Below are 27,760 nucleotides of genomic sequence, written 5' to 3' on the forward strand. Positions count from 1 at the left end.
ATCTCCATCTCCGGTGACTGACTCACCTTGGGCATCTACCACAAGCCCACTGACTCCCACAGCTACCAAGACTACACCTTTTCCCACCCTGCCTCCTTTAAAAACGCCATCCTTTATTCCCAAGTCCTCCACCTCCTCCGTGTCTGTTCCCAGGATGACTAGTTCCATCTTAGAAAATCACAGATGGAATCCTTCTTCAAAGATCACAATTTTGCCATCCAAGTGGTTGACAATGCCCTCCTGCACATCTCCTCCACTTCCCACTCCTCTGCCCTTAAAGCCCACCCCTCCCAACACAACAAGGATAGAACCCTCCCCCCCCGGTCCTTATTTCCAACCCACCAACCTTCGTATACACTGCATCATCCTTCACCATTTCTGCCACCTACAAACGGACCCCACCACCAGCGATATATTTCCCTCCCCATCCCTATCAACTTTCCAGAAAGGCCATTCCCTCTGCGACTCCCTCGTCAGATCCACGCCTCCCCACCAGCCAACACCCTACACCTTCCCCTGTGCCTACACCTCCTCCCTCACCTCCGTCCAAGGCCCCAAGAGATCCTTCCACATCTGTCAGAAATTTACCTGTACCTCCACCAATATCATCTACTGTATCCTTTGCACACAATGTGGCCTCCTCTACATTGGGGAGACAGGATGTCAACTTGCGGATTGTTTCAGAGAACATCTCTGGGACACCTGCATCAACCAACCTGACTGCCCCATGGCTAATCACTTCAACACCCCCTCCCACTCCACCAAGGATATGCAGATCTTGGGCCTCCTCCATCATCAAACCCTTACCACCCGACGTCTAGAGGAAGAATGCCTCATATTTGACTTTGGGATCCTGCAACCACACTGGATCAATGTGGGTTTCACCAGTTTTCTCATTCCCCCCCCCCCTCATTATCCCAGTCCCAAGCCTCACCTCGGCACCATCCTCTTGACTTGTCCATCACCTTTCCTATCTATCTGATCCACCCTCCTCTCCAACCTATCACCTTCTCCCCCACCTTCATCTACCTAGCACATTTTCAGCTACCATTCCCCCAGCCCCACCCCCTCCCATTTATCTTTCAGCCCCCACCCCCTCATCCCAGCCCACAAGCCTCATTCCTGATGAAGGGCTTGTGTCTAAAGCATCAATTCTCCTGCTCCTCAGATGCTGCCTGGCTTGCTGTGCTTTTCTAGCATCACACTCTCGACTCTGATCTCCAGCATCTGCAGTCCTCACATTCTCCTCCTTAATAATGTCCACCCTGATTAGTTATGCACCCCCTTTGGAGATCACAGTGGTGGTCACTGTCATTCACCTTCACTCCATTCCCTTATCGATTACTGCATCGTCAAATCTTTTTCCACATATTCCTCATATAATGAAAGATTTCACACTCCTTTGCCTCCCACCGTAGCCTTTATTCTGATCTCAGCTTGTCTCCCACCAAATGTTTCTGTCTTCCCTCTTGCCTTGGTTTCTCCACCCTTTTTGACAGTGTCACCCCTGCTGCCCCTATAGAAATCCTCCCAAATGAACAACAGACCAACCTCCAGGACTATATTCCCCTCCGACCCAATGAGCATCCCACTTTGGATGCAGTCACAGCCTCGCTGCAGAATTAACTTTTAATCCCATAAGGCAATGTTTAAATTTTTTGCTTATGTGAATGACTCACATACTTCGCCAGTGACCCATGAATTTCCTCCTATTTTTTATGCTCCCTTTTGTGTTGTTGACCCTGTGGACCAAAGAAGAGGGTACAATTTACCCCTGCAGAGCTATAGGATCATTGACCTTGTTTCTGATTTGATTTTTTTGACTTATTTAGTGTTGTCACATGTACCTAAGTACAGTGAAACATTTTGTTTTGTGTGCAATACATGCAGATCATAATTTATAAGGACCTACAGGTCATAGGGTGTTTAGACAGAGCGAGACGTACAAGGTTACAGCTGCACAAACGCGAGATCAACATTAGATTTGAAATTAGAGAGGTCCATTCAGTGGTCTGATAACAACAGGGAAGAAGCTGTTCTTCAATCAGTTGATACATATGTTTAGGTTTCTGTATCTTCTGCCTGACGGAAGAGATCCAAAGAAAGTATTACCGGGCTGGGAGGAATCTTTGATGGTGACAGCCTTTCTGTAGCAACAAGATGGTGATCCTGTCAATGGATGGGAGGTTGGCTTTTATGATGGTCTGGTCTGTGTTCACAACTTTCTGTAGTTCCTTATGGTCCTGGGCAGAGTACTTGTCATAAGACCATAAGACATAGGAGTGGAAGTAAGGCCATTTGGCCCATCGAGTCCACTCTGCCATTCAATCATGGCTGATGAGCATTTCATCTCCACTTACCCGCATTCTCCCCGTAGCCCTTAATTCCTTGTGACATCAAGAATTTATCAATCTCTGCCTTGAAGACATTTAGCATCCCGGCCTCCACTGCACTCTGCGGCAATGAGTTCCACAGGCCCACCACTCTCTGGCTGAAGAAATGTCTCTGCATTTCTGTTCTGAATTTACCCCCTCTAATTCTAAGGCTGTGTCCACGGGTCCTAGTCTCCTCGCCTAACGGAAACAATTTCCTAGTGTCCACTCTTTCCAAGCCATGTATTATCTTGTAAGTTTCTATTAGATCTCCCCTTAATCTTCTAAACTCCAATGAATACAATCCCAGGATCCTCAGCTGTTCCTCGTATGTTAGATCTACCATTCCAGGGATCATTCGTGTGAATCTCCACTGGACACGCTCCAGTGCCAGTATGTCCTTCCTGAGGTGTGGGGACCAAAACTGGACACAGTACTCCAAATGGGGCCTAACCAGAGCTTTATAAAGTCTCAGTAGCACAACAGCACAACTTTTTATATTCCAATCCTCTTGAGATAAATGACAACATTGCATTCACTTTCTTAATCACGGACTCAACCTGCATGGTTACCTTTAGAGAATCCTTGACTAGCACTCCCAGATCCCTTTGTACTTTGGCTTTATGAATTTTCTCACCATTTAGAAAGTAGTCCATGCTTGTATAATACCAAGCTATTATGTATCCCGACAGAATGCTTTCTATGGTGCATCTGTAAAGATTGGTGAGGGTCCTTATAGGTATCCCGTTTCACAATCAAAACAGTACTGTTTGATGCTGCTATCTCTGCCAAGGTTTGCTGGATCTGGTTGGGGTGGCCTTTTTGACTGGTCAGCTCTGACCCTCCCTTCAACATGCCACCCACTTCCAGACTTTTCCCCACGAAACAGGGAGACAGCTTATTTCTTTCCTCTGCAGCATAGGTTGAGGCTTGAGGATCCAACACCATGGTGTGAAGGGTTATTACTGCAGTGTCTGAAATGATATCCAGCTGGGCTCTAAACGTAATACCAGAACATCAGAAGTCAAAAGGTGCTTCAGGTGGTGCACATTTCATTCTCCGTCATTCGGTGATTCGCTGAGTAATGTGTCCATCACCTTGCCTGCTGACATAATAAAGTAAGAAACGTCTGGTTTCTGAAATAACTCCCTAAGCTGTAGTGGAAACGATACCATGAAAAACACTTGCTGCCATTTTATTTTAATATGAAGTGTGAAAATTGCAAACTTAGTTTCTTTATTAAAATCTGCAAATAAAAGCCTTGCTTGTGCAGTTCATGAAATTAAATTCAGAAATCACAGTTTACTTTAAAATGAACGCACATCGACATCCTCCAACTATTCCTTAAACAGAAGTGTTAACACATTCATTTAATCGTTTTGTGCAGCTTTTTTTTAATTCCAGCAGTTACCTTCAATTCTGTGAGAAACATATTTTCAATTATAGTGACAGCACAGGCTCATTGTCTGTTACCTGAGGAAGTACTGATCCTGACAGTCTGAATTTGAAATTAATGTTACTCACATATCTAGATGTCAAAATCAACACTTCTGCTGGCAGATCTCCAGTGGGCCTTTGCTTTATTTGAAACACGTTATTTTCACAGTGAACGTGCGAAAGTGAATTTAGTTTTACTTTGTCGCTTGGCTGCTTTTATGCAGCTTTTGTACTGCCTCATTTCCTTTGCCTACAGTTCTTCAGTTCTTTAGGTTTATCTCAAATTCTTATTTTGCCTCGGTGTCTGAAAGAAAGACACAGCTTGCATTTATCTAGCATTTTTCACGTTTTCAGAACATTGCGAAGGCACTTCACAGACAATTAAGTCAATTTCAAATGCAGTCACTGTTGTAGCAAATGTGGCATGCAGTTTGCACTCAGCAAGTTTCCACAAACCACAATGAAATAAATGGTATAATACTTTGTTATTAGTCGTTGATTAAGTGATAAATATTTGCCAGGGCAACAGGACATTTCCCTTGCTTTTCAGAGAATGGTGAGATAGCTAACATCCACCTGAGCGGGTAGATGGCAGGTTTATGTAAGTGATCTCAAAAATGACACATCTGATACTGTAACAATCCCTCAGTACTGCCTTGGACAGTACTGTCAGCCTATAGGTTCAAGTCTTTCTATTGGTGTTTAAACCTAAAATGTTGTTATAAGCATGCCAGCTCTGAATCAAAGCTACTAGCCTCGCTGAAATTGAATAACTGGAATTATTCAAGTGAACTGTAAAAGCCAGGTCAAATGTACAGCTGTAAAACTAAAAGGAACAAATCATAGTTTGTAAATTCAAATGCATATGCTATAAATGTAAAACTAAATAATATGAATTAAGTAATTATTAAGCTCAAATACTTGACTAGAAATTTATATTTTCTTTTAACTATCTCTGTGAGTTTCCCCAAGATCTGAAAGTACTGATTCCCTACTTGGGTATAGTACAACTCACATTGTGTTTTCTACTTCCTGTTCCTCTGAAGTATCCATTGTTCATGGCATTTACAGAAGATTCTACCATGGAGCAGAAAAACAGAAAGCAAATGTTAAACCTGTTCACAGCTAGTGTCTTACCACACAGAATTGCAGCAAAACTCTCAACATAGTGATCAGGAATGTGAGCCTGCCTAATTTTCTATAATCAAACATGAGCACTGAAGTCAACTGCAATGACCCTAAAATTGCTAAAGATGATATCATCTTACTTAGCGCAGACTGGAACGGAATGTGAAAATTATTTTTCTACATAGCTCAGCCACTCAGTACATACTGAGCCATTAGAGCTCATGTTTATTTGTACAGCCAAAATGATTAAGAAGGTTATTTTGTCCAATCTATTTATATATATATAATAATATTTAATTAACATTTTAGGGATCCAAATTATTTATATTTTGAATATTTTACTGTATAAGGTTTTGTTTTCAACCCTTTGAATTCTAACGATACCAGTGGAATTTGGATAATCTCATCTCTGAATTCTGGCTACCCTGAATATCTCAATAATGCAGCATCACGCTGTCACTTTGAAGTCATAATGATAAGGATAGGAAGTAGTCAGCCTCTGTGAAAGCTATTCTGCCATTTTTAAAAAAAGGGAACTTTTGACACATCACACTGTGACAAGCTAAATATAGAAGAGGATTAGAGGGCCACTGTTTTCAGTCATGTCAGATAAGATTATATACTTGAAATGGAATGTTGCATGACCTTTTGGTACATTGTTCGCCTCTGCCTGTATTTAAATGTTAGACAATTATGACAATCAGCTCTGCTTCAAGCAAGTTAAGCAGGAAGGATGCATGCACTTTGTAAAGGAAGAGCTGCTATAAAAGAGAGTATGGTACCTGAGAAACAAAACGAGATTAAATCATTCCTTTCTTTATCCCAGATGGTATTGACAACAGGCCACTTTGGACAATATGCAATGCAAAAGCATTCAAAAATTTCTTATGTTGAAGTGGAAATTCTTGACGCTCAAACAAAGAAGCAGATTTGCATCCTGGAAAAAGTGAGTGACTTCCTTTGTTAACTGCATGGGCTAAGTCTGACTTGTCTGTGAATTAGTGTGCTCATGTGACATTCGTTGATAAAACAATCATCTTGCATGTTGTTGAAAATGTTAGCATTAAACACCTCAAAGTCCAACACTGGATACCGAAGACCCAGTGTTGTTTGCAAACCCGCAAAGGCTGTTTTTTGACTTTGAAAGACATATATTAAACTTTACTCATGGCAAAGATAAAAGATGGTGTGGTAAATATTGCATTGGTTGCAGGCTAAAGATCACAAAAGTGACACGTGGAAGACAAAATTTAAGGTAAATATGTACCTGTTTGCATCTGACTGGGAGGCATTGATTGGAACCCACTCCTAGGCCAGCTCCTAGCTTTGTTGAAGCAACAGAAGATTCACTTGGTTTATGGCTATTGAATCTGTCAAGCATATTGTCTTGTTATCATCTAATTGTTAATTTGTAAAATATGTTGGCACTATATGCTGGGGTTGCATTACCTTGGATGGTTGGTTTGCAAAACAGTGTGAAGCTGGTTATAGAATCTGTCAAGCATATTGTTATTTTGAACTTTCACAAAAGGGATAGTGTTGGAAGTAGAATGGAGCAAATATTGTGCAGTCAAATGATTTTTTAAAAAAGAAATAACATCTGCCTACTTTTTTAAAAAATGTTGGGAATTGAAACCATGAAGAAGTGCTTCCACAGAATTTACTGCTTAAACAAAAACTTTCATTGTTTCCCCGACTGAAGTTTTTGGAACTCAGGGGTCCTAATGCTGGGATGAAAAAGCCAGCATTTAAGGCTGAGAAGACTAATTTATTCATTCAGAGAGTTGGGTACCTTTGGAATTCTTTGCCACAGAAAACTGTAGAGTTCTGCCATTGAGTATAATGAAGAATGAGAGAGGTTTAGGGCTCTAGGAAAAAGAAAAGGGAGATGAGGAATAGGCAGGAATCTGGAATTGTGGTCAAAGATCACCCATGATCTTACTGAAGAGCAGAGAGACTTGTGGCTTTAAAGATTAACATGATAAATCCTGGAGAAATTCAGTAGTTCTGGCAGCATCTATGGAGAGAGAAACTCTGTTAACGTTTCGAGTGTGATATGACTCTACTTCAGAAATCACTCTGAAGGAGAGGCATATGGGATTCAATGTTAACTCTGTTTCTGTCTCCACAGATACTAACAGACCTCCTGCATTTCTCCCACATTTTCTTGACTTCTTTCAGATTTCTGACATGTGCAGTATTTCACTTTTATTTATGCGGTTATGTGCCCTTATGTTCTTGTATTCATACAACATGAGTCTGACATTGAAGCTCATTTCAAATGGGAGCTTTCCTGCTTAATGATGTGAGGTTTCCAGAGGTTTAACTCTGAAGTCGAGTAAAACTTACCTACTTTGTCTGGGAGGAGCCATTCAAGTTGTCTGTTTGTGCTTGTACCAGCCTGTTAATGCTTCGTCAACTGTTAACAATCTTGTAGTTTATGTTAGCCTGATATCTATAAGCAGGTATTAATATCTTTTAGAAATTATGGTTAACTAGCTCCGTGAGTGTTTAACAAACTGCTTTGAGGTGCTCAAGTATGTATCTCTTTAACCGAAGACTTATTACAGGTTAATCAATCACTATTTAATACTAGTAAGGCTAGCAGACTAATATTATGCGAAGGATTGGTGGCACCCTTTGCATTAGAGGGAAATCCTAACAAATCAGCTATGAGCTGAGGAAACCTCTTACGACATAGTACAAATGTGATGTGAACTGCTTCTGCATTGAAGCAATCATCAGCAGTTCATGAATCCACAGCTACCTCAGGAGGAGAGGAAAGAAAAGTTACAAAAAGTGAATACCTCTTTAAGAATTCTACAGTTTGTAAAAGGAAGCACAGGTCCAGTCAGCTTCTATAACGTCTTGTTGGCAGCAGTCAGACAGTCTGGACCAAGAGCTGAAGCACAAAGTCCCCTTTCTCCAAAGCAAACTTAGTCCAGCAAGAGCGAAGGAAAAAAAATATAAATATAAATATAAAAATTAAAAAAAATAAAGCAACTTGTGAAATCTGAAAAAAGTATAGCCATGGCTGACGAAGGAGCAGTGCTTCAAAAGCTTGTGATTTCAAATGAACCTGTTGGACCATAACCTGGTGTCATGTGACTTCTGACTTTGTCCACTCCAGTCCAATTCTGGCACCTCCATATCATTAGTTTAGACCTTAAGAGGAAGAGTGAAAATAGTCAAATTCTAGACAACGTTCTTAACTGTGAATCTGAAAGGAGGCTTAAATTGTTATATCTATTGAAGGAGCATCACTTGAACCATTTCAAATTGTCATTTAAGCTGCATGAAAATCTTTCAAAAATGTGGTCATTCTTTGAGGACATTTGTGGAACCAGCAATATAATTCATCTTATTAAAATCTAACCTTTGAAAACAGGGAAAGAATTTATTAAAACTAATCATTTTGGATTTTTTAAAAATTGTACAACCAAAGCTACTTAAAGATTCAAAAATTCTACACTACCATGTATTTCATTTATAAAGGGCACGAATTGGTTGGGGAAGGAGCATAAATCATAAGAATTATCCACCTTGTTGAAAAGGATCAGAAACTCTTACAAATCATAGAAACATAGGATCCGTTAGGGTGTGGAAGCAAGCCATTCAACATATCGAATACACACTGACCTTCCAAAGAGCATCCCACCCAAGCATAACCCCCTACCCTATCTTTCTAACCCTGCATTTCCCATGGCAAATCCACCCAGCTTGCGCATCCCTGGATGCTATGGACAACTTAGCACTGCCAATCCACCTGACATGTTCATCCTTTGACCCTAAATAGAAAAGTCTTAACAACTGTCCTCCTTCTCATTTCTTTATATCATAATCTTCAACTAATGAAGATATAACAATATAAAGAGTTTCCAGTCTTCATAGGATTGAAAACAATTTTAAAATGCTATTGAAAAATTTCTAATTTAAAGATTTACAAAACCTTTAACATTAAACTTAAATAGACAACTTAAAGTATAAAATAAAACAAAGCATTGACAAAGTTTTAAACTTTTATTAAAGCAAACAAATAAAAGCAATGTCCACTTCTATCACAAGCATTTTACTTTCTTTTTCAAAACAATGTGCAATACCCAAAAACAACCTTTAAATAACAGAAACAATGTTGGTTCAATGAGAATAGAAAACAGTACATTGTACCAAACATCTATCATTCAACGTGACATATATCAGCTGGAAGAAAATTTTGTAGGTCTCATAAAAATATTCACTGAAACCATGCACATTTATACACCAAATGAAATCAGCTACAGTGATATTTGGCAACTCTTCAATATTCCTATTGGTGAAGAAATCATTGATGTCAAAAGATTGAAAGAACTCTCATCCTTCACCCACAGGAGTGTCTTCAGTTCTGAATTCATTAAAAACAATGAACATTTATCAACAAAAAGATGACACAATAGATTGAGAGGTGCTCATTTAGGTTTTTCTTTTAACAAGTTGGGAAAGAGATGACTACTTTTCATGCCTAAATACGTGTCTTCCATCTCACAGTTTAAACAAGTCAAATATTTAATGGTGTTCCAATGCCAGCGTTTATATACTTTTTTATAGCAGAAGATGTGCAGGAAATAAAAGACACAGCAGTTTTTCCAGATGTTAATATTCAATATTCTTTCACAAGCAGGAGATCATCTACTTGTCAAAGTCAGAATGAATTTGTGAAGTCAGAGGCTAGGGAGAAGTGTTGGTGATAAACTTATTATGTCTTTATAACCAACTGCATAAAAGGTTTAGTAAGGGATAATAAATGGCAGATATTGTATAAGGTAGCCAGCCTAATATGTTTAACTCTGAAGCCTTTGTACAGCTGCACCTATTGAGAAATAGATAATTTTCTCGACTCGTGGGCTGAGCTAGTAGTTCTAGCTCTCAGTTTTCGTTGTTCTAATCTATTAATCTTACCTCTACTGCTATCAACCATGTAATGTAAGCAACTTAGTTTGGTATCTCTTTGAAGATACTGAAATCTTTTACCAAGTATAATATATTTAACTAATCTTAATGTGACCTCTTATGCTGAGTAATATGTGACTTCTTATTTCTGAAGTATGTGCCTTTTCTGAGAAAAGAAAGCTCATTAGTAGTTAATCCTGAACCACTTAATACCAGAAGTATCAAAAGTGGATAGTACAAGTATTGGTGGCAGCATATTCACTCAGAATCACATAAATGTCATAACACAGAAGGAGACCATTCAGCCCATCATTAAATGCTCATTAAATGAGAATCATTACCTCGCACCAACTTGCTGCTTGCACTTCATCCCCTTCTGTGCCTTGCATTGCATTTGTCACATAAGAAGAGGTGACAGCGTGTCACAGTTCAGAGTATAGAGCAGTTATGGGGTTGGACGAGTTGTTGTATGTTGCTGTGCGATGTCAACATCACATCTACAGCTTGTGCCATCAGCTTATGCCACAGGGACACAGCACTTGCTTCAGGCTAATGGCCAGGTGAGAATGTGAAAGGGGAAGCATGTTAATGGGGTCACAGGAAACTGTAATCAGTTAGGAGATACCATAAGAGCCACTCAAGGGTCTCTCAAATTCTCATTCAATTTATGAGGTGGACTTTAGTCGGTCAGATGTTTGTTTCTTCCAGAGCCTGGAAATATGTCACTTTGTAGTATGAGGATGGGCCACAGTTAGCCCTACAGGTCAAGCACTAACAATCAGCTATGACAGCGAGGTCAGTCAGTGTGATGTCCATCCAGAGGGGTGGACCAATTTCTCTGACAATGTCACATTGTGGTAATGCAATTGAGTGGAAGTGCAGTTATTTGATGAAGCAGGAGAGGGGTGAGGTGACCCCAGTGAGTGAGTAGGAAACAGAATGGTTTGCAGTTTGCAAGGATGAGGTGGATCAGAACTGTCAGGTAGACATGAAGCATGCAATAGTGAGAATTGTAGCCCAGTAGCCTTGAGGTGATGTGTGTGCAGTGGCAGAGTTAGGGTAATTGGTAGTTTTATGAGTTTGAGGTAGCACTTCCTCTTGAAGTGTATTTCTTTCTGTGACACTGCATTGATCCAGGCTGTCAAATGGGTCAAGGCTGCCTGTACTGGATGGTATGCCATCCTTTTCAGTTAACAGGAAAAATCACTTCCTTCCTCCCCACAACCCCATACACCAGCACTTCCAGGCCTCTGTTGGTGAACTGAGAAGCTAATTTGAATTTCTTGACATTTACTTCAGCATAACGATGATGTAATGACTGCAACAAAGTCATCCAGGTGGACCTCATGGAATAATAGTTCCCTGACTGGGGCTGTTAACCGGGTCTAATCAGGGAGCCCGGGCTGTTAGATAAGGACAAGAGTATCAGACATCCTGTTACTGGATTGGATGGAACTGGATCAGTGCCAAGCCTGTCCATAAAAGGGGACTTGGCAACAGGATACCAGCTTCTGTGAAGTTATTTCAGATGAAGTATTTTTGACTCGCAGCATCTGAAAAGGTGAGCAGTTGGTCTTTAAATATGTCACCCAGTGGCATGAAAGTTGTAAAGTCGAACAGCAAGAAGTAATTCCAAGTTTCCTGCTACATAATTCCATGAGACGGGCCCCAAAGAAGCCTACTTTCTATTTGATTGATTGATTAATTGATTTATTGTCCCTTGTACCGAAGTACAGTGAAAATCTTTGTTCATAAGCAGCACAGGCAGATCATAGTAAGCAAGGATATGCATAACAAAAGATTTAGATGGAGCCATACAGGTTACATTGTGCAGGGCGTACATGAGAGATCAATGTTAACAAGGTCAGCATTATTTGAGGCTACAGAGTTCATTCATCAGTCTAATAATGGCTGGGAAGAAGCTGTCCTTGAACCTGCTGGTGTGTGTGTTCAGGCTTCTGTATCTGATAGAAGAGGTTGTTAAAGATCATTACTGGAATGTGATAGGTCTTTGATGATGTTGGCAGCTGTTCCATGGCAGCGAGTCATATAATTGGAGTCCATGGATTGCTCCCATGATGGCCTGGGTTGTGGATACCACACTCTGTAGTTTCCTGTGATCCTGGGCAAAGTAGTCAGCATTATGCACCTGGACCATATGCTTTCAATGTTACATCTGTAAAAGTTTGTGAAGGTCCTTATGGACATGACAAATTTCCTGAGCCACTTGAGGAAGAAGTTGTGCCTTCTTGACCAGCACAACTACATCAGAAGACCAGGACAGGTCCTTGGTTACCATCACTCCAAGGAACTTGATGCTCTCTACCCTTCGGACTCAGTTCCATTGATGTAGATAGAAGGGGGTTAAGGGGAGAGTGTGTACACTCCTTCTTTTGTACTAAGGTCAATGATCAATTCTTTAGGTTTGCTGAGGGAAGTTGGTTTCATTGCACCATGTCACCAAACCCTCTAGCTTCCTTCTGTATTTTGGCTTGTTGTTGTTAGATTTTCATCCTACTATGTGGTGTTGTTGACAAACTGAAAGATGGCATTCATTCGGAATTTGGCAACACAGTCAAAATGTACAGGGAGTACAGCAGAGAACTGAGAATTATGTGAGAAAAGTTGACATGGGCCATAGCAGACCATATGCCTTTAATCTCTGTCTCAAATCGACATTCGCTAAAAATGGGGAAAATTTAACCCTTTGTGTTTGGTAGAATGACGATCTGTTTTATGATTACCAAATGAAGAGTAAAGAGCATGTGAAATAATTATTAGAATAGAAGGGTTGCAAGCATTTGCAATCTGAGGTGTAAACAGAAAATGCCCAAAATGCATATCGGTTTTATCAATTAATGGAAGTGAAAAAGATAAGTAGACTTTTTTTTATTGGAAATCTCTTATTTGTACTCAGATCAATTTTCTTCATTTTCTGCTTCAAAATTGAATCATGACATGATTCAAAGAATAAAACTCTGAACAACTTATATCTGGTAATCAAATGCCATTTCTAGACTCTGTTATATAACTAAGATGTATTTCTGTATCGCCCTAATTAAGTATTACTATGAAAATTCAGAGTAAATCCAGAGAACCTTGAGCATTCAAAAGGAAATTGAGGAACAATATTGTGCAACAATACCTCAAAGTATCATCAATAAATGTAGAAGGCATTGAGAAATAGAGGATCAAATAGTAGTCACTGAACTTTTCCTAAATTGTGTTGCATATGGGCATTGCTACATAAGGGTAGACCAATGTGGCTAATAATGCGTAATATTCTACCATAAAGATTAATTGAAATTAATAAAATGGATACAGTTAGGACAAAACTAGTTTGTTACATAAGAGAGAACAAAGAGCATTGAAATTATGCTGATTGGTCTTGATGGAAAAGGAATGAGAAAACCTGCATAGAACATAAGCACCAGCAGAGATCATTTAGGCCAAATCAGCTGTTTGTGTGCTCAGACATGATCTATCTTAATGTAATGCTGGAGTGAAAAGTATGTTGTAAACGTAGTGCACATTTTTGCTTGACTTTGGTTCTCATAGGTTTGGTTCAGAATCATTAGATACTAGTTATTTTAATCTCAGATTTCCAGCATTCACGTCAATTGTTCAAAAACCTTCTGCTCAATCTCTTTAAATATTGGTAAGAAGAAGTGAGATTTGCATTAAAATAAAAGGAATGTGCTTGTGGATCCTTGGTCTCATAATGATATTGTTTAAAGTCCATACTTTGGTGTTTGCTGTTTCTGCTGTGACAAATCCGTGCAAATATGATAGCTCACAATTATTAATAATCTGCTGACATTCTAAAGAAAACTCTGGAAAGAATAAACAAATGACATTCACAATAATGTGGAGTAAGTTTCTCACAGCTGGTCACTCATTCACACAGGAAGATGTTTAGAACTCTAGTATCATGAAAAATGCATTGTTTTTAAATGAGATGAGAAATTTGGTGGTAACTGCACAGAAAATTAAATAAGGCAATAAAGAAAATGTTGCTGTTTTATGAAGAATATTGTATGGAGAATGATTGGTATATAGAGTGGGCTGTATTCAGCCACCTAAGAGGGACACTAATCACATCACATCGCTGACTGCGTTATCTATAATATTTATGTGCACTGAATTGAAAGATGAGTTGTTTTAGCCTAAAACAAAACAGCTAGAACTCATTTGACCAGTCACATTTCATTTTATTTTTATTTAATATCAATCCAGTGATCTCGCACTCCATTTGTATTCCTACAAATAAGTCTTGTAAAACAGTTCAATGACATCTGAAAAATAATTGGACAATAAGATGACTTTGAATGTTTGATAGCTAAGGAATGTTGGGTTAAATTAACAGCAAGATGCTTCTGTTGCCATTGCAAATTGGAAAGACAATTAGTTTCAGACAATTAGAGCTTAATCATTGCATTTATAATGTAATATGAAAGAGCCTTGAAAATACCATGCACGTTGTTCCTCGTTTCAGCAAACTTATAATCACCACCCTCTCAATTTTGGTTTCTGCTACTCCACTGTTTGGATATAAAAGATGAAGCAAAAATGACACATTCCTGCACTGACCTTGGACATAATATGGAACTAGAGTCATGGGCTGAATCGTATAGGTGTGACACAATTGAATGAGAAGTCCAGCGAGACTCCTCTCATTGTTAGGAGCAACAAGTGTCAGCTTTTCACAAGCAATGTGATGAGTTTTTCACTTGGCAGTAAATTATCAATTAAGGAGGTTATTGCTTGTCAAACACCAATTTGTCTCATTAATATTTGGCTTCTCACCTTACTGACCTTGTCAAATAAGCTAGGAGGTGAGAAAACCCAACATGAAAATCAGAGCAGATACCTGACTAATTCAGCTCACCACTTACTCTGAATGACTCCATATTGTGTTCAATGAAGACACAGCCCCACAGCTTGATCCACGGGCACCAGACCAATGCCCAGCCCCCATCCAAGGACATTGGTATCTGGCACCTGCCAATCTCTCATGGCCATCCTGGCACCTCTGATACCCAGGCATTGCATTCAGGAAGCAATGCGGGTGGCTCGGTGGCTCAGTGGTTGACACTGCTGACTCACAGTGCCAGGGACCCAGGTTTCAGCCTCGGGCGACTGGCTGTGTGGAGTTTACACATTTTACCCGTGTCTGTGTGGGTTTTCTTCGGATGCTCTGGTTTCCTCCCACAGTTCAAAGATAACGCAAGTTAGGTGAATTGGCTGTGATAAATTGCCCATAGTGTTCAGGGATGTGTAGGTTTGGTGCATTAGTCAGGGGAAATGTAGACTAATTGGGTAGGGAAATGGGTCTGGGTAGGTGAATCTTCAGAGAGTGGGTATGGACTTGTTGGGCTGAATGGCCTGTTTCTACACTGTAGGGATTCTATTCTATGACTGCCATTGTTTATTATACAGAAAGGATGTTGTGTGAGGCACACAACTTTGCTTCATTATTGCCATGTAAATGTAACATTGGTCTACGCTGAATGCAGTGAGAAGTTGAGAACTTTATATCGGTCTGGGAATGAGGAGTATTGGTGAGTTGCAGGCACTCCCTTCTCAATGACATTGTGGAGGGTGGGGGTCACCTCAGCTGAGGCAACACTTTCACCAAGTTGCTGCATGGACTGACTCTGAGTGTGAAGGGAATTTAGAGATATGCTCCTCGTTACCTGTGGGCAGCATGTTTCATCGTGTGTTGAACTGAGCTCCTCCCTCATCTGGAAGGTAGACCACTGATGACTGTTCTGAGGTTTAAGAAATGCAATCACCTTTTCTGAGCCCATTAGTGATACTTTCCACCGAGTGTAATGGACCTTATCACACATGGGATGTTGGTTACTGTGGCTGCCTAACTAAGAAGGTGAAGACAGACGGAGGAGGAGCAGGACCAATGACAAGCACAAGGAGCAATGGTAAGGCCCTGCACAGGATGAGAAACATCCAGCCTGGGGAGAACTCACTTCTATTGGGCCTCATAGGAAGAGTGGAACATGCAGAAGGCCCAGAGTATTTTAACCTCGACTCAATTTCCTGGGCATGAACAAGGCACAGTGCTGATGCAGGGTCCATATGCCCAAACATGCTGTAATAGAACTATGTTGAATGCTGAAGCAAGACCTGAGGGCTGCAGGACTGGGGGAAGTCATTATATCCATGTGGCTGTGATGCGAACAGCCGCTCTGATTTTCAATGGTACTGGCTCCTTCCAGGAGATCAAAACAGTAAGTGGTGTCATCTGGACACATTCTAATCCCCCATGCTGAGGCCAGTGCTGCAACCCGGGCAGTCGGATTCGGGAACATCCAACTTTGTCAGTTGCAGAGTATTATCAGCTGCACACACGTGGCACTGAGATGCCATATCCCAACTCTGCAGAATTCATCAACAGTTAGGCATTCCCTTAATGTTTAGGTGACCTGTGACCACCTTTACCACTTTCTGAGGTGTGTGCCCAGTACTCTGATAACTGGAGGGAAGACTCTTCAGTATAATCTGGAGCAAGTGTGCCACGCCATCCTGGTGTGCTCTGCTCTGCACAACTGAGCTGGACTTGTTGGATGGAGAGGAACTGGGGGACTGGCAGCAGTTTGCCCAGGAGGAAGATGAAGACACTGTGGTGAACAAAGCTGTCCATTGTTCATGATAGAGCTCAGATGCATTGGCACTTCATGTCAGGCAAAGACTCATTGACAATTACTTCCAATGGTTGAAAGCTGGGTGTAGCAATCACAGACTGTGAATTAATCATTGGCCATGACATAGAAATCTGGTTTGCAGCCTCTAGTGGTTTTATTTGTATATGCTCTTGTGTCTGCAAATGGAAGCTCCTGTTATTCCTTGCCCAATTGCTTGTCTCCTAGACAGAGACAAGATGCTGATCTACAGTGGACATTGAGCTTAGGGTAGCACTGACTAATAGTGTGTTCAGGCAGGATGTTGCTTCAGATTCTGGATCAGTGGTGCTGGAAGAGCACAGCAATTCAGGCAGCATCCGAGGACAGGCAAAATCAACCTATAAAGCATAGGGCGAGGTGTTTAAACTGATTCGGGTAAGAAGGCAGGGTAGGCTATGTGAGGCAGATATGTTGGCATGGACAGATTTTTTTACTGCTGCATCTTCCATTGCTGGCATTGGGCAATGGCAGATTACCAACAGTGTCCAAGTCAAAGATGGCATGAACTCATGGGGTGCCAGTTTTTCCGTGGATATCCTCTGAGTGATAAGTTGTTCTGGGAATATGTGTCGTAAAAGAGGGTCAGATTTAGATGTGAGAGACACCATAGGTATGAGACAGTTAATAGTTAACTGGTTTTGCAATTTCTGTTTTTCTGGCCTTCAGGCAGAGCTCCATTTTTAAGTGTTCAGTCATTCTTTTAAGTTCTTCCAAGAACAAGGCCTTTAGTTTTCTGTAAGTTGTTTCATCCTGTCCAATGAAAGCACTAACATCAAACATGGACATCTTAGCTTTGAGAGTCTCAAAAAAACCTTCTTGTGGTAGCTGTATTTTTCAAAAGGCCAGAGCTTTTCTGGGAAGAGTTTATTTCCTCATTTCAATCTTTTTGTTTACCGTGGGTTCAAATTACATGATGACCAAGTGAGGACCAGGGTCATACCTCATCTCTTTTCTTCAGCTCCTTGTGGTCAGTTGTGACAAGTTTTATTTTCTTTTCTGTCACATACCTAATACATTCACCATGAAATGTAATTTAACCACATCAAAAACAAAAGAAAGTCAATTCTGTGGATTGCCAGTGTGAAGGACAGTGGAGTTTTATTACCCCTGCTAAAGCAAAAACAAAGGTGGGTGGGGAATCTGATACAAGAAAGTAGTTAAAATTTACAGTAATTTAAGAGTTTTTGAGTTGTGAGAGTGAGACCAGCTGCTGTCCATTTATTTATTTTTTGATTAGATTCTCTACAGTGCGGAAACAGGCCCTTCGGCCCAGCAAGTCCACACTGCCCCTCCGAAGAGCAACCCACCCAGGCCCATTCCCCTACATTCACTCCTGACTAATACACCTAACACTGTGGACAATTTAGCATGTCCAATTCACCTTACCTGCACATCTTTGGACTTAACAGTCTACTCCTTGTATCCCAAGCTGAATACTCTGCAGACAACCTTCCATCTCAAGAATAACCTGTAGAAAGTTTTGAGTTAACCCAGAGATATAATTCTGAATTTATATTATTTTATAACTTTGTTAATTTTGTCTTGAACAGATTTTTGTTCACTGCTGGACATATAACCTTTGGTTCAGCCTGGTCAGATGAATGCAGCACTGTGAGGAAGATTATGCAGGCCTTGGGTGTAGTACAGTCAATGTCTCTGCATACTTTGAGAAAAGAGTACATGACATGAAACACCTAGATAGCATACCATGGGAATTGCAATACGCAATATTGGATTTTATTTTAATTCTTGGAGTCTCTGCAAGACTTTCTCTCCTTGCATACATCTGAAAATAAATGGTGTTAACCTATACCCAAGTCTCCTATTGGTTTGTTGAGTCATGCAGCAATAATTATGAAGAATTTCATTGCCTTTGCAGCATGCAAACTGACAATTACATTTACTGTATTGCCATAGTGACTATACTTCAAAATGTACTTCAATAGCAATGACATTTTCAAAGGTTTAGTATAGGAGCAATTTGCTTATTTTTCATTCATCCTTCTCACCATTATAATCTCTAGTTCTACAAACTCCTGCCCTCTTTTAAGTCTTTCTTCCTTTGCAGCCCTTTTCTAATGACCAAACAATTCTTGCCCCTGTTTTCAAATTAACCAAGGGCTCACCTGACACCATCTTTGCAGTCTTGTCTACTCCTAAATTCCAAGATGTGCTCTAATATCTTTGCAATCACATAAATTCCAAATTCTCACATCCATTCTTTTGACCATATCTTGAGAAAGTGAGGACTGCAGATACTGGAGATCAGAGCTTAAAGATGTGTTGCTGGAAAAGTGCAGCAGGTCAGGCAGCATCAAAGGAGCAGGAGAATCGACGTTTCGGGCATAAGCCCTTCTTCCGAAGAAGGGCTTATGCCTAAAACGTCAATTCTCCTGCTCCTTTGATGCTGCCTGACCTGCTTTGCTTTTCCAGCAACACATTTTTAAGTTTTGACCATACCTTGGCTTGCTTTGTCTTTTTCTTCTACTTCTGATTGGTATTTGCCCTTACCTTTATAAGAATACTTTTATACATTCATGTGATGAGGGTCTTACTAGCTGGACCAGCATTAAGTGCTAACCCTCGTTGCCTTGAGACGTTAGCAACGAGCTGCCATCTTGAACCACTGCAGTCCATCTGCTGTGGGTAGACCCAAGACTCTGCTTGTGGTTGTATTACAAAAAGCTCTGTATAAGTACAAGCTTCAAGAAGAGAAAACCTACTTCATGAAGAAAAATATTGCAAGTTGTTTTAGAGTTGGGATTCAGAACTACAGTGTATGATTAGGAGGATTAGAAAAAATGTAGGCACAAGTTTTGATGAGCTGAGTCATTTATTTTTAATGGTATAAGCTTACGTATGAAAGCTAAATCAGCTTAGGATTCGTACTGAAATTGAGACAATGTACAAGCAGATCTATACATTTATATTTACATTTATATTTATAATCTATATCTGAATTATTTACCAAATCAGTCAGTTCTCAGCAGTTATCAACTAATGACTGAATCTTGATGTTATCAGATGAGTTTTTCTGAATTGTAAGACTATTGTCTTGTGATCCTTATATTTCAAATATCACATCATCAATAGGTGGCAATGTCTCACCATCTATGTTTCATTCTCACTGGAAAGTTGGTGACAATTTATTTCTTGTTAATAAAATATAAGACTTTTTTAGGTTATAAACATCACACTCTGTCCAGACATGCTGTCTCCAAACTAGCAATTTCTTTTAATGCATTTTCTTTTTCATAACTTTCAAAACAGGCAAATGATTCTGTTATTTAGCTTTGATCTGCAGAATTCTAGAATCCTTATGTAAACAACTTAAGACTTTTTGAGATTTCTTTAGTTCTGAGGAATGGTCATATTGGAGTCAAAAAATTAACTCTGTTGTTCTCTCCACGAGTGCTGTCAGACTTTGTTTTTATTTCAATTAACATCCTTAATCTGCATAAAACTTTAAAACTTAGTTCCAGCATTACAATGCTCCTGTTTGTAACTGCAGGTAGCTCTTCTATAACACACATTTATTAAACACAATTTGTGTGTAACGTGATTTGCAAATTGCCGACCTTCTTTTATAAGTTGAACTCCTGTTTGCTGTTACGCGATTCTCATCCCTGGTACTAGGTGTCGCGGTGTGTGGAGGACTAGATTCCGCGACGGCATTTCATGATCAGTTGACCCATGCGCTTTCTTGTGAGGATGTCCGTAAAAGGCATCGTGAACTGTTTTGTGCTATGAACTTGGAAAAGCATCATGAAAATGTCTCTACAGCCTGAGGACAAGATGCTGGGAGCAGTCTGTTAACTTAAAAAACTTAAACAGTTGAGATGAGAGTGAAATTTCACTGGAATTGACTAACAGTAAAAGGACAATATTGAAGAGTAGTTTGAAACTTGGCTTTGTTGTTTATATTAAGAGCTTCTTTTCTCTCTTTCTCTTTGTTTAAAAATAGTCTTTGGATGTTAAAGAATATCTGCAAACTTATGTGAATCTGTTTCAGTGACTAATCACTATGGTAATCAACTGCAAAAAATATGAGTAGGGGGGATTGGATATGGTCAGCCAGCTGCTCAGGGTGGTCAGAGTCAGGAAACTCTGCACACAGTGGGTGAGGGAGAGCTAGGTGGGTGGCACTTTTTGGTGCTTGTGCGGAGATGTCCTGAGGGAGTGAGTAGGCCGTGCAGAAGCGGTTCAGAGACAGTCAGGGTCAGATATTAGCAAGGATGAGAGTGAGTGGGGAAGATGTTGCAGGAAATGGTGGGTACTTTCGCAGAGATTGATACCTCACGCTCACTCTATGGGCAGATGGTGGCATTTCACTGGCTGAGTGGAGAAAGTCATTGATCTTCTTCCCACATTCTGTGCATTCCTTCCGATGGTCAAGACTGTATTGGTCTGGATGGCAACCCTGGTGTAGGTTGGCGTCGTTCCAGTAGGATCATGTTCTCTGTTTGCCTGGGAGAAAAGGACATCCTGCCTTTGCATCACCGCATCCCCATCATCACCTCCCAGCCAATAAAGAGAGGCACCTTGACTGACAGCTCTTGTCGGGGTGCACAATATACTTTTAAATATGATGCTGCACTATGGATGTACCATGGGATATCCAGGAAGTGGTGAGTTGTTTTGGCAATGTCACATGGTATGATGGTGCTAGAATGTGTGAGACGTGTACCAAAGGGTGGGGTAGGTAATAAATCAAGTGGGTTTTGTAAAATAAGGTGATTGATGACCCCAAGCACCTCAATGTGAAACCCTCTGAAAAACTTGGTAAAACTGACACTTAGCAAAATAAATTAAGATTCAGCCCTTGATCTATGAAGGCAGGTTTCATTCTGGGATCTGACTTGTACAGTGTTACTGTTGTATGGGATCAGAAGACTGGCTAGAATATAGTGCAGCCAGCAGGCATAGATGCCAATGGAGAGTAATACAGTGCTATACAGCAGGTCAAAATTTACTTAGACTGTGCTTTTGTTTGTGTTAGGCTAACTATCATTTTAGTTTACGATTTTTACTGGTATTTTTAGTGGTTCGTCCCCTAGCTCTGTTTTTCCCATAGGTCACATTATTTCTATTGCACAATTTTATATAACACTGCATCAGATAGGAATACAACTACAGCATTATAGGAGAACTATTTGTATATGTCAGCAAATGCATCAAGCTAATTTGAAATGTTTATGCCATTTTCAGTAAACTGAACTGATCAATGAGAATGTTATTTATGAGTGGCATTATTGTTATTCCTTTGTGACATGTGGGTATTGGTGTAGGTCAGCATTTATTGACAAATCTGTTTGGCCTCAAGAAGGTGGTGGTGAGCTGCCTCCTTGAATTGCTACAGTCCATCAGCTGCATTCCTTGTACAGTTAGAAAAGGTTTTTGATGCAGTGACTGTGAAAGAATGCTTTTTAATACTAAGTCTGGATGGTGTGTGGGTTGGAGAGGAAATTGCAACTGGTGACACTCCCATGTATCTGCTGCTTTTGGCCTTACAGGCTCTTGAAATTCTCAAACGTATCCTCAGTCACCAGAGATGTGTTAGAGTGAAACTCCAGACAACAGATTCATGTGATCCCGCATCAAATTTGCAGTGGGATGGAGGGAGATTCATCAATGATTAAGGTGGAATTACACAGACTTTTAGCAGAAGGCATTCTTCTGCTGGTCCCAGTCTCCTAGTTAATAACAGAATAGAAGGGCAACAGACATAGCTTTACTGATAGCGCCCCCTTCCCCCTCCCCAGCACTCTTCTCAGCTCCATCAGTGTTTCTAAATGTGAGGGAAAATCTCAGAAAATTGCCAGATTCAGCTTCAACTGTGATTTCCATCTTCGTGTCTGCATCTGTTCAAGTTAATGTTGTCATAAACTGAGGAACATAGGGCGAGTGCTTTGTAAAAAATAATTTACAGCGCAGAAACAAGCTGTTGAGCTAACTAGTCCACATGGTGTTTATGTTCCCTTCAATCCTCCTATTTTTTCCTCATCTAACTACATCATCATAAACTTCTATTCTATCCTCCCTCAATTTTTAACTTGCTTCCCCTCACGTGTATCTATGCTAGACAATTATTGCTCTTCCTGTGGTAATGAATTCTACAATCTCACCAATCTTTTTGGAAAAAGAATGTACTTCTGAATTCCCTAATGGATTCCATGTTGGCAATATATTGATGGCTTCTTGATAAATAAGGATGGCATAGTGGCTCAGTGGTTAGCACTGTTGCCTCACGACATCAAGGATCCAGGCTTGATTCCACCTTTGGGTGACTGTGTAGAGTTTGCACAGTCTCCCCATGTCTGCATGGGTTTTATCATGGCTCCAGTTTTCTCCCACAGTCTAAAGATGTGCAGGGTAGGTAGATTGGCATGCTAAATTTCCCAGAGTGTCCAGGGATGTGTAGGCTAGGTGGATTAGCCATGGAAAAACATAGGGTTTACAGGAATGGGTCTGGTGGGGGTATGCTCTTCGGGGGGGCCAGTGTGGACTTGAAGGGCCAAATGACCCGCTTCCACATTTTAGGGATTCTACAATATATTCTTCCAAGATTAGACATACTCTTTCTGTATGCACTCTGCCAAAGTGTTTCACAACTCTCAAGACCTTTATTAGGTTATTCCTCTGCCTTGAAGAGAAAATGAGGTCTGCAGATGCTGGAGATCAGAGATGGAAATGTGTTGCTGGAGAAGCGCAGCAGGTCAGGCAGCATCTAGGGAACAGGAGAATCGACGTTTCGGGCATTAGCCCTTCTTCAGGAAAGGCTGAAGAAGGGCTAATGCCTGAAACGTCGATTCTCCTGTTCCCTAGATGCTGCCTGACCTGCTGCGCTTCTCCAGCAACACATTTCCATCCCTATTCCTCTGCCTTTCCTTTTTAAAAAGGAGAATCGAGCTGGCCAATTGTTTCCTGATCTACAGCATTTTGTGGGTCATTTTGTCACATTTTGTTGATTGACATCCAAAATTAATTTGCCTTGACTCAAAAAAAATGGCAGCATAATTTGTAATAATGTTGAACTGACATCTGGCTCAGTTCAAGCAGATTGTTTTTGTTCTTATCAAAAATTAACAGAGCATCATTGGGTTTCCTTTTTCTTTCCCACATTCACATGGTTGGTAATTGTTAAAATAAGATAAAAAGACTGCTATTACTTGAAATATAGAACTGTGAATGAATCAGTGGCAGAGTGATTTTTCATGAAGAAACATTATGCTTATTCCTGATAATCAAAAGCTTGAAATGTAAAGCTACCATGGTACAATTGATATCATTGAAAAACGCATCCACATTTTTAAACTATGTATGTATAATGTTGATAATAGTAAGTGACAAATAATTTTTCATGCTCATATAATTACTTCCAGAATTTTAGAATAACTGAAATGATACATATGGCATCACCGTAGATCAACAAAGGAGGAAATCATCTATTCGTACCTGGTCATAAGCATCATTAGTCAGAGCATTAGTAATTAATGGTGCAGACAGAACAAGAATGACTCATAAATATGATTAATTTAGATTGCTTTGGGTGAACTGAGGTAGGATAATGCATGATTAATACTTCACAGAGCTCAGTGTTTTGATGCATTTATTCCCACAAGTGAGACAATGCTATCATAAACCTCACAAGTGAAAATAAAACTCAAATCCCAAAAATGGTCCTGAAGTGCTTTATTTCTAAAGGTGAGTAAGGTGTTTTTTTTTCATAATTAAATGTTAAGCTCTCCCCTAACATTGGGAGTTTTACGCAGTGAAATGAATCTGAAATAGTGCCCTGTGAAGATGCGTCATCAGAAATTATTCCCATGACTCTTTGTGGTTTGTTTATCAAAGTTCACGAGCAGTCCATTTTAATTTGATCATGAAGAAGAAAAGCTACTAAACTTTTCTGGCTAGCTTGTGAAATGTTCATCAGTTGGACATTGAGTTATGAATGATTAAAGAAACATAAAGGAATTGAAATTATTTTGTGTTGTAACTTTTAAAAGTAGGTGTGTCCGGAGACCCTCACCATTTTCTTTTATTTTTCTAGTTGTTCTCTTTGCTTTGATGAAGTTAAGATTGAGAGGAGGGTTAGTTGAACTTTGAACAACTGTGTGTTTTGAAAGAGAAAATGAGCTAAGGCGAATATTTGCTGTTGGTGACTGACCGAGAACAAAATGCAACTTAATTACTAATGTAAGGAACACTGTGGATGATTCAGCGCCATGTGTCGCTATGTCCAGGGCTGGTGGCTGGTTGGATGTTGATTGGTTGGTCAGGGGAGGACCAGTACTGACCAGCCAATCAGAGAGTACATAGATTTTATTTTAAAAAAATAAGTGAAAGCCTGTTCTGACTGGTTTTGGCAAGTGCACAGTGATTTTAGAAGCTTTCCAACTGACTGCTCTATTTTTACTCTCTCTAGTTTCTATTTAGTTAAAGAATTGCTGAATATTTTGAGAAAAGAATTCCAGTTTGTAAGAAATAAGTAATTAGTTCTGGAAGTCCACAGAACTGTTCACATTCACCAGTGACTTTGAATTTGGATATATATTTATTTGTCTGTAAACAACTCATTATCCAAGGATTGCATGAAGGCATTGCATCCATTACTGGAAATTGCTTAACTGAATGGTCAAATTACAATTCTTTTAAATTTATCTTTTAACAGTGTCTGTGGGAAATGAGTGGGGGAATATGATCAAAGAAGATTGGGCTTAAGTCCTGGATTTTAATTTTACTTTGTTGTTTAGCTTGGTCATATGGAAGTTACAGTATTAACAATTTTTAACTTTTGTTTAAATTATAAGCTCAGTGCTTAAGATCTGTTCTTTTTAAAATTACAGTTAGGAATAATTAAGCAATTTTAAGGGTCATTGAGTATTGTAATTTCACGATATTGTGAGCCCAGTGATAGTAAGACTGTTTTGGTTTGACTTGCTATCCCTGGTTGTAATTTTTGTCACTGACTTTCATTAAATTGAACAGTAAAAATAATCAGGGCCACGAATGGGGGCCCTTTCTAAGAATCAAACAGGAATTTGGTCAATACGTAAAAAGCCTTTCAATTATATCATGGAGATGATTCCCAATAAGCATAAATAACATAGTGTGGGTAGAATCACTAGATGGATAGAAGATGGAAAGTAGAAAGACTTTAAAGAAAAGTCTCTCAAGAATGTAGCAATAAGACTAGAGCCTGGTATATCATAGATCACCATTTATAAGAATATTTAGCTTGAACATGAAGTAGGCTGATTACAACACTGAAGACCAGTTGTGACTTAACATTTTCTTTGATTGGTTTGTCTTCAAGTAAAATTCATAATTGTGGGTGCAAAGCCACAAGATAATTTGGGAATGTCCACTGATCTTGCAGTCTGAAATATTCACATTATTGGAAAACATATAATATTTGTGTTCCAATCAGTCATTTAGCCTCCTTTTTTGAAGTGAAGAACACAGATACAGTTAAAAATAAGGTTAAACCAAACAGCAACTTGTATTAATAGAAAAATGGAGGAAGATATCAATCACTGATTTGAAAAAGAAAGTATTAGGAGCAGTGGGAAAAAAAATGTTATGAAAGCTCTTATGTGGCAAGAAAGTAGAGAAACAGGAGAAATGGAGGAAGAAATTCTCAACCATAAGGATGGACTGCTGAAGCCAATAGTTATGTGATGGCATCCTGTAAAAGAGGCCTAATTGAAGTCAAGCACAGAGAGCATGTGAGGGCCAGTTGATACAGGGGAATGTTGTAGTGTTGAAGTGTACAGTGCTGAGAGATATTCTAGCGATAGGGAGACTATGAAATGATTTCAACTCAAAATGAAATTTTTAAGTTGGAAATATTAAGGGAGCAATGCCAATGTAGATTGATGAAATTAGCAGTCATGGAGGGCCGAGACTTGATAATAAAGTACAAAATAGGCAGCAAAACTTCAGATGAGCTGATGTTTGAGTGAGAAATGCAGCTTTTTATGAAAATGTTTTTATGTGGTATAATGAGGCTTATGAAATTCATGATGTGCCTGATCACATGACTCTGAAATCAGTTAGAAAAAGCACACCAGGATGGAATGAGCATGTGAAGTGAGGATTGAGAGACGATGTTAGAAAGCTGTATTTGAGGGCCTTTTCTTTTTAACCACGTATTGCAGTGAAGCACAGAAGGGAGCACAAAACAAGATGTACAGATGTAAGTAATATACAGTGTATGTGGAGTCATATAATGATAAGCAGCACTAAGCCTCTGGCACAGCATATGCACAGACATTCAAAGCCTGAGATACACCAGAACTGTATTTCAACGTGCAGGTAGCTGACTTAAAGCACAAGATAAAGCACTAGGCAAATGACAAAAATATGATTTCAAAACACGAGTTGTTCAATTTTTTTTATCAGTTACTCAGTTATCTGTTTCACCACATGATTTGTTATATTGCAAACCTTCTGAATGCTTTAGCAATGATAAAGTTAAACGCTAAAACGATGAACAACATTGTATCTGTTGACGTTAAAAGTTTTATCGTTGAATACCACATTCAGAGGAGGCCATATTTTGCAGAATTGTTTGACATGGATCTTCATGTCCTCCATCTTCTCATTAACCTAATACTCTAATCAGTAAGGATGGCTAACTTCTTCATTATTAACCTGCAAGAAACACTTCGCCAAATTATCAAGGATTTTCTCAAGATAGAAACTCCTGGAAGCATACTAAAAGTAAAAGGTTTTCCAAACAAATAAACTGCCAGCAAAGTGACAAGTGAGAGTCAGAATGAAGCCATCACTTCACCAAAAGCAGCTAATAGCCTGGCTCTGCAAAACAAGATGTTTTCAATGTTTTAGCATGAGTTTGACATTCCCAGTTATCTGCCAAAAGTATCAGATAAGTAAGTCTGAACACAGATCAGATTGTTTGATGAAGCCATGAATGAAAAGCTTTTGTGGGGAAACTGGACCACAAACTAATGTCTTGCTTCATATTTTACAGATTCTCCCTTCATTTACAATTGCAGATGTCAAGCACAAGTTCCACAAAATTTGTAAGTAATGCTTTTAGATGTTGCACTAGGATTTTAATAAAGGGGCACTATCGATTCAGGAACTATCTCCTGTCAGTTTGATTAAACTTTCACGGTCTGCTGGATAATCCCCTGGTAAACTTTTTGAGATGCCATATTGCAGTAA

General features: G+C 39.6%; 1 protein-coding gene across 2 annotated transcripts in view; it reads left to right on the plus strand.

Annotated features, from left to right (window-relative positions):
- The first annotated feature begins 5,619 nt into the window (after positions 1–5,619).
- The window catches only part of LOC122563775 (trans-2,3-enoyl-CoA reductase-like), a 143,093-nt gene continuing 120,952 nt past the window's right edge, over positions 5,620–27,760 (plus strand). Inside the window, exons 1-2 of one of the 2 annotated variants that reach the window (XM_043718005.2) lie at positions 5,620–5,883; positions 27,564–27,615. In XM_043718005.2, coding sequence (XP_043573940.1) covers positions 5,671–5,883; positions 27,564–27,615 — 265 coding nt within the window. In that variant the 5' untranslated portion in view covers positions 5,620–5,670. The remainder of the gene's footprint in view (positions 5,884–27,563; positions 27,616–27,760) is intronic. The other variant, XM_043717998.2, reaches the window with a different exon arrangement.

Source organism: Chiloscyllium plagiosum, unplaced genomic scaffold, assembly GCF_037043375.1.
Source record: "Chiloscyllium plagiosum isolate Xiang-an unplaced genomic scaffold, Cpla_swu_hap1 HiC_scaffold_2, whole genome shotgun sequence".
Taxonomy (NCBI): domain Eukaryota; kingdom Metazoa; phylum Chordata; class Chondrichthyes; order Orectolobiformes; family Hemiscylliidae; genus Chiloscyllium; species Chiloscyllium plagiosum.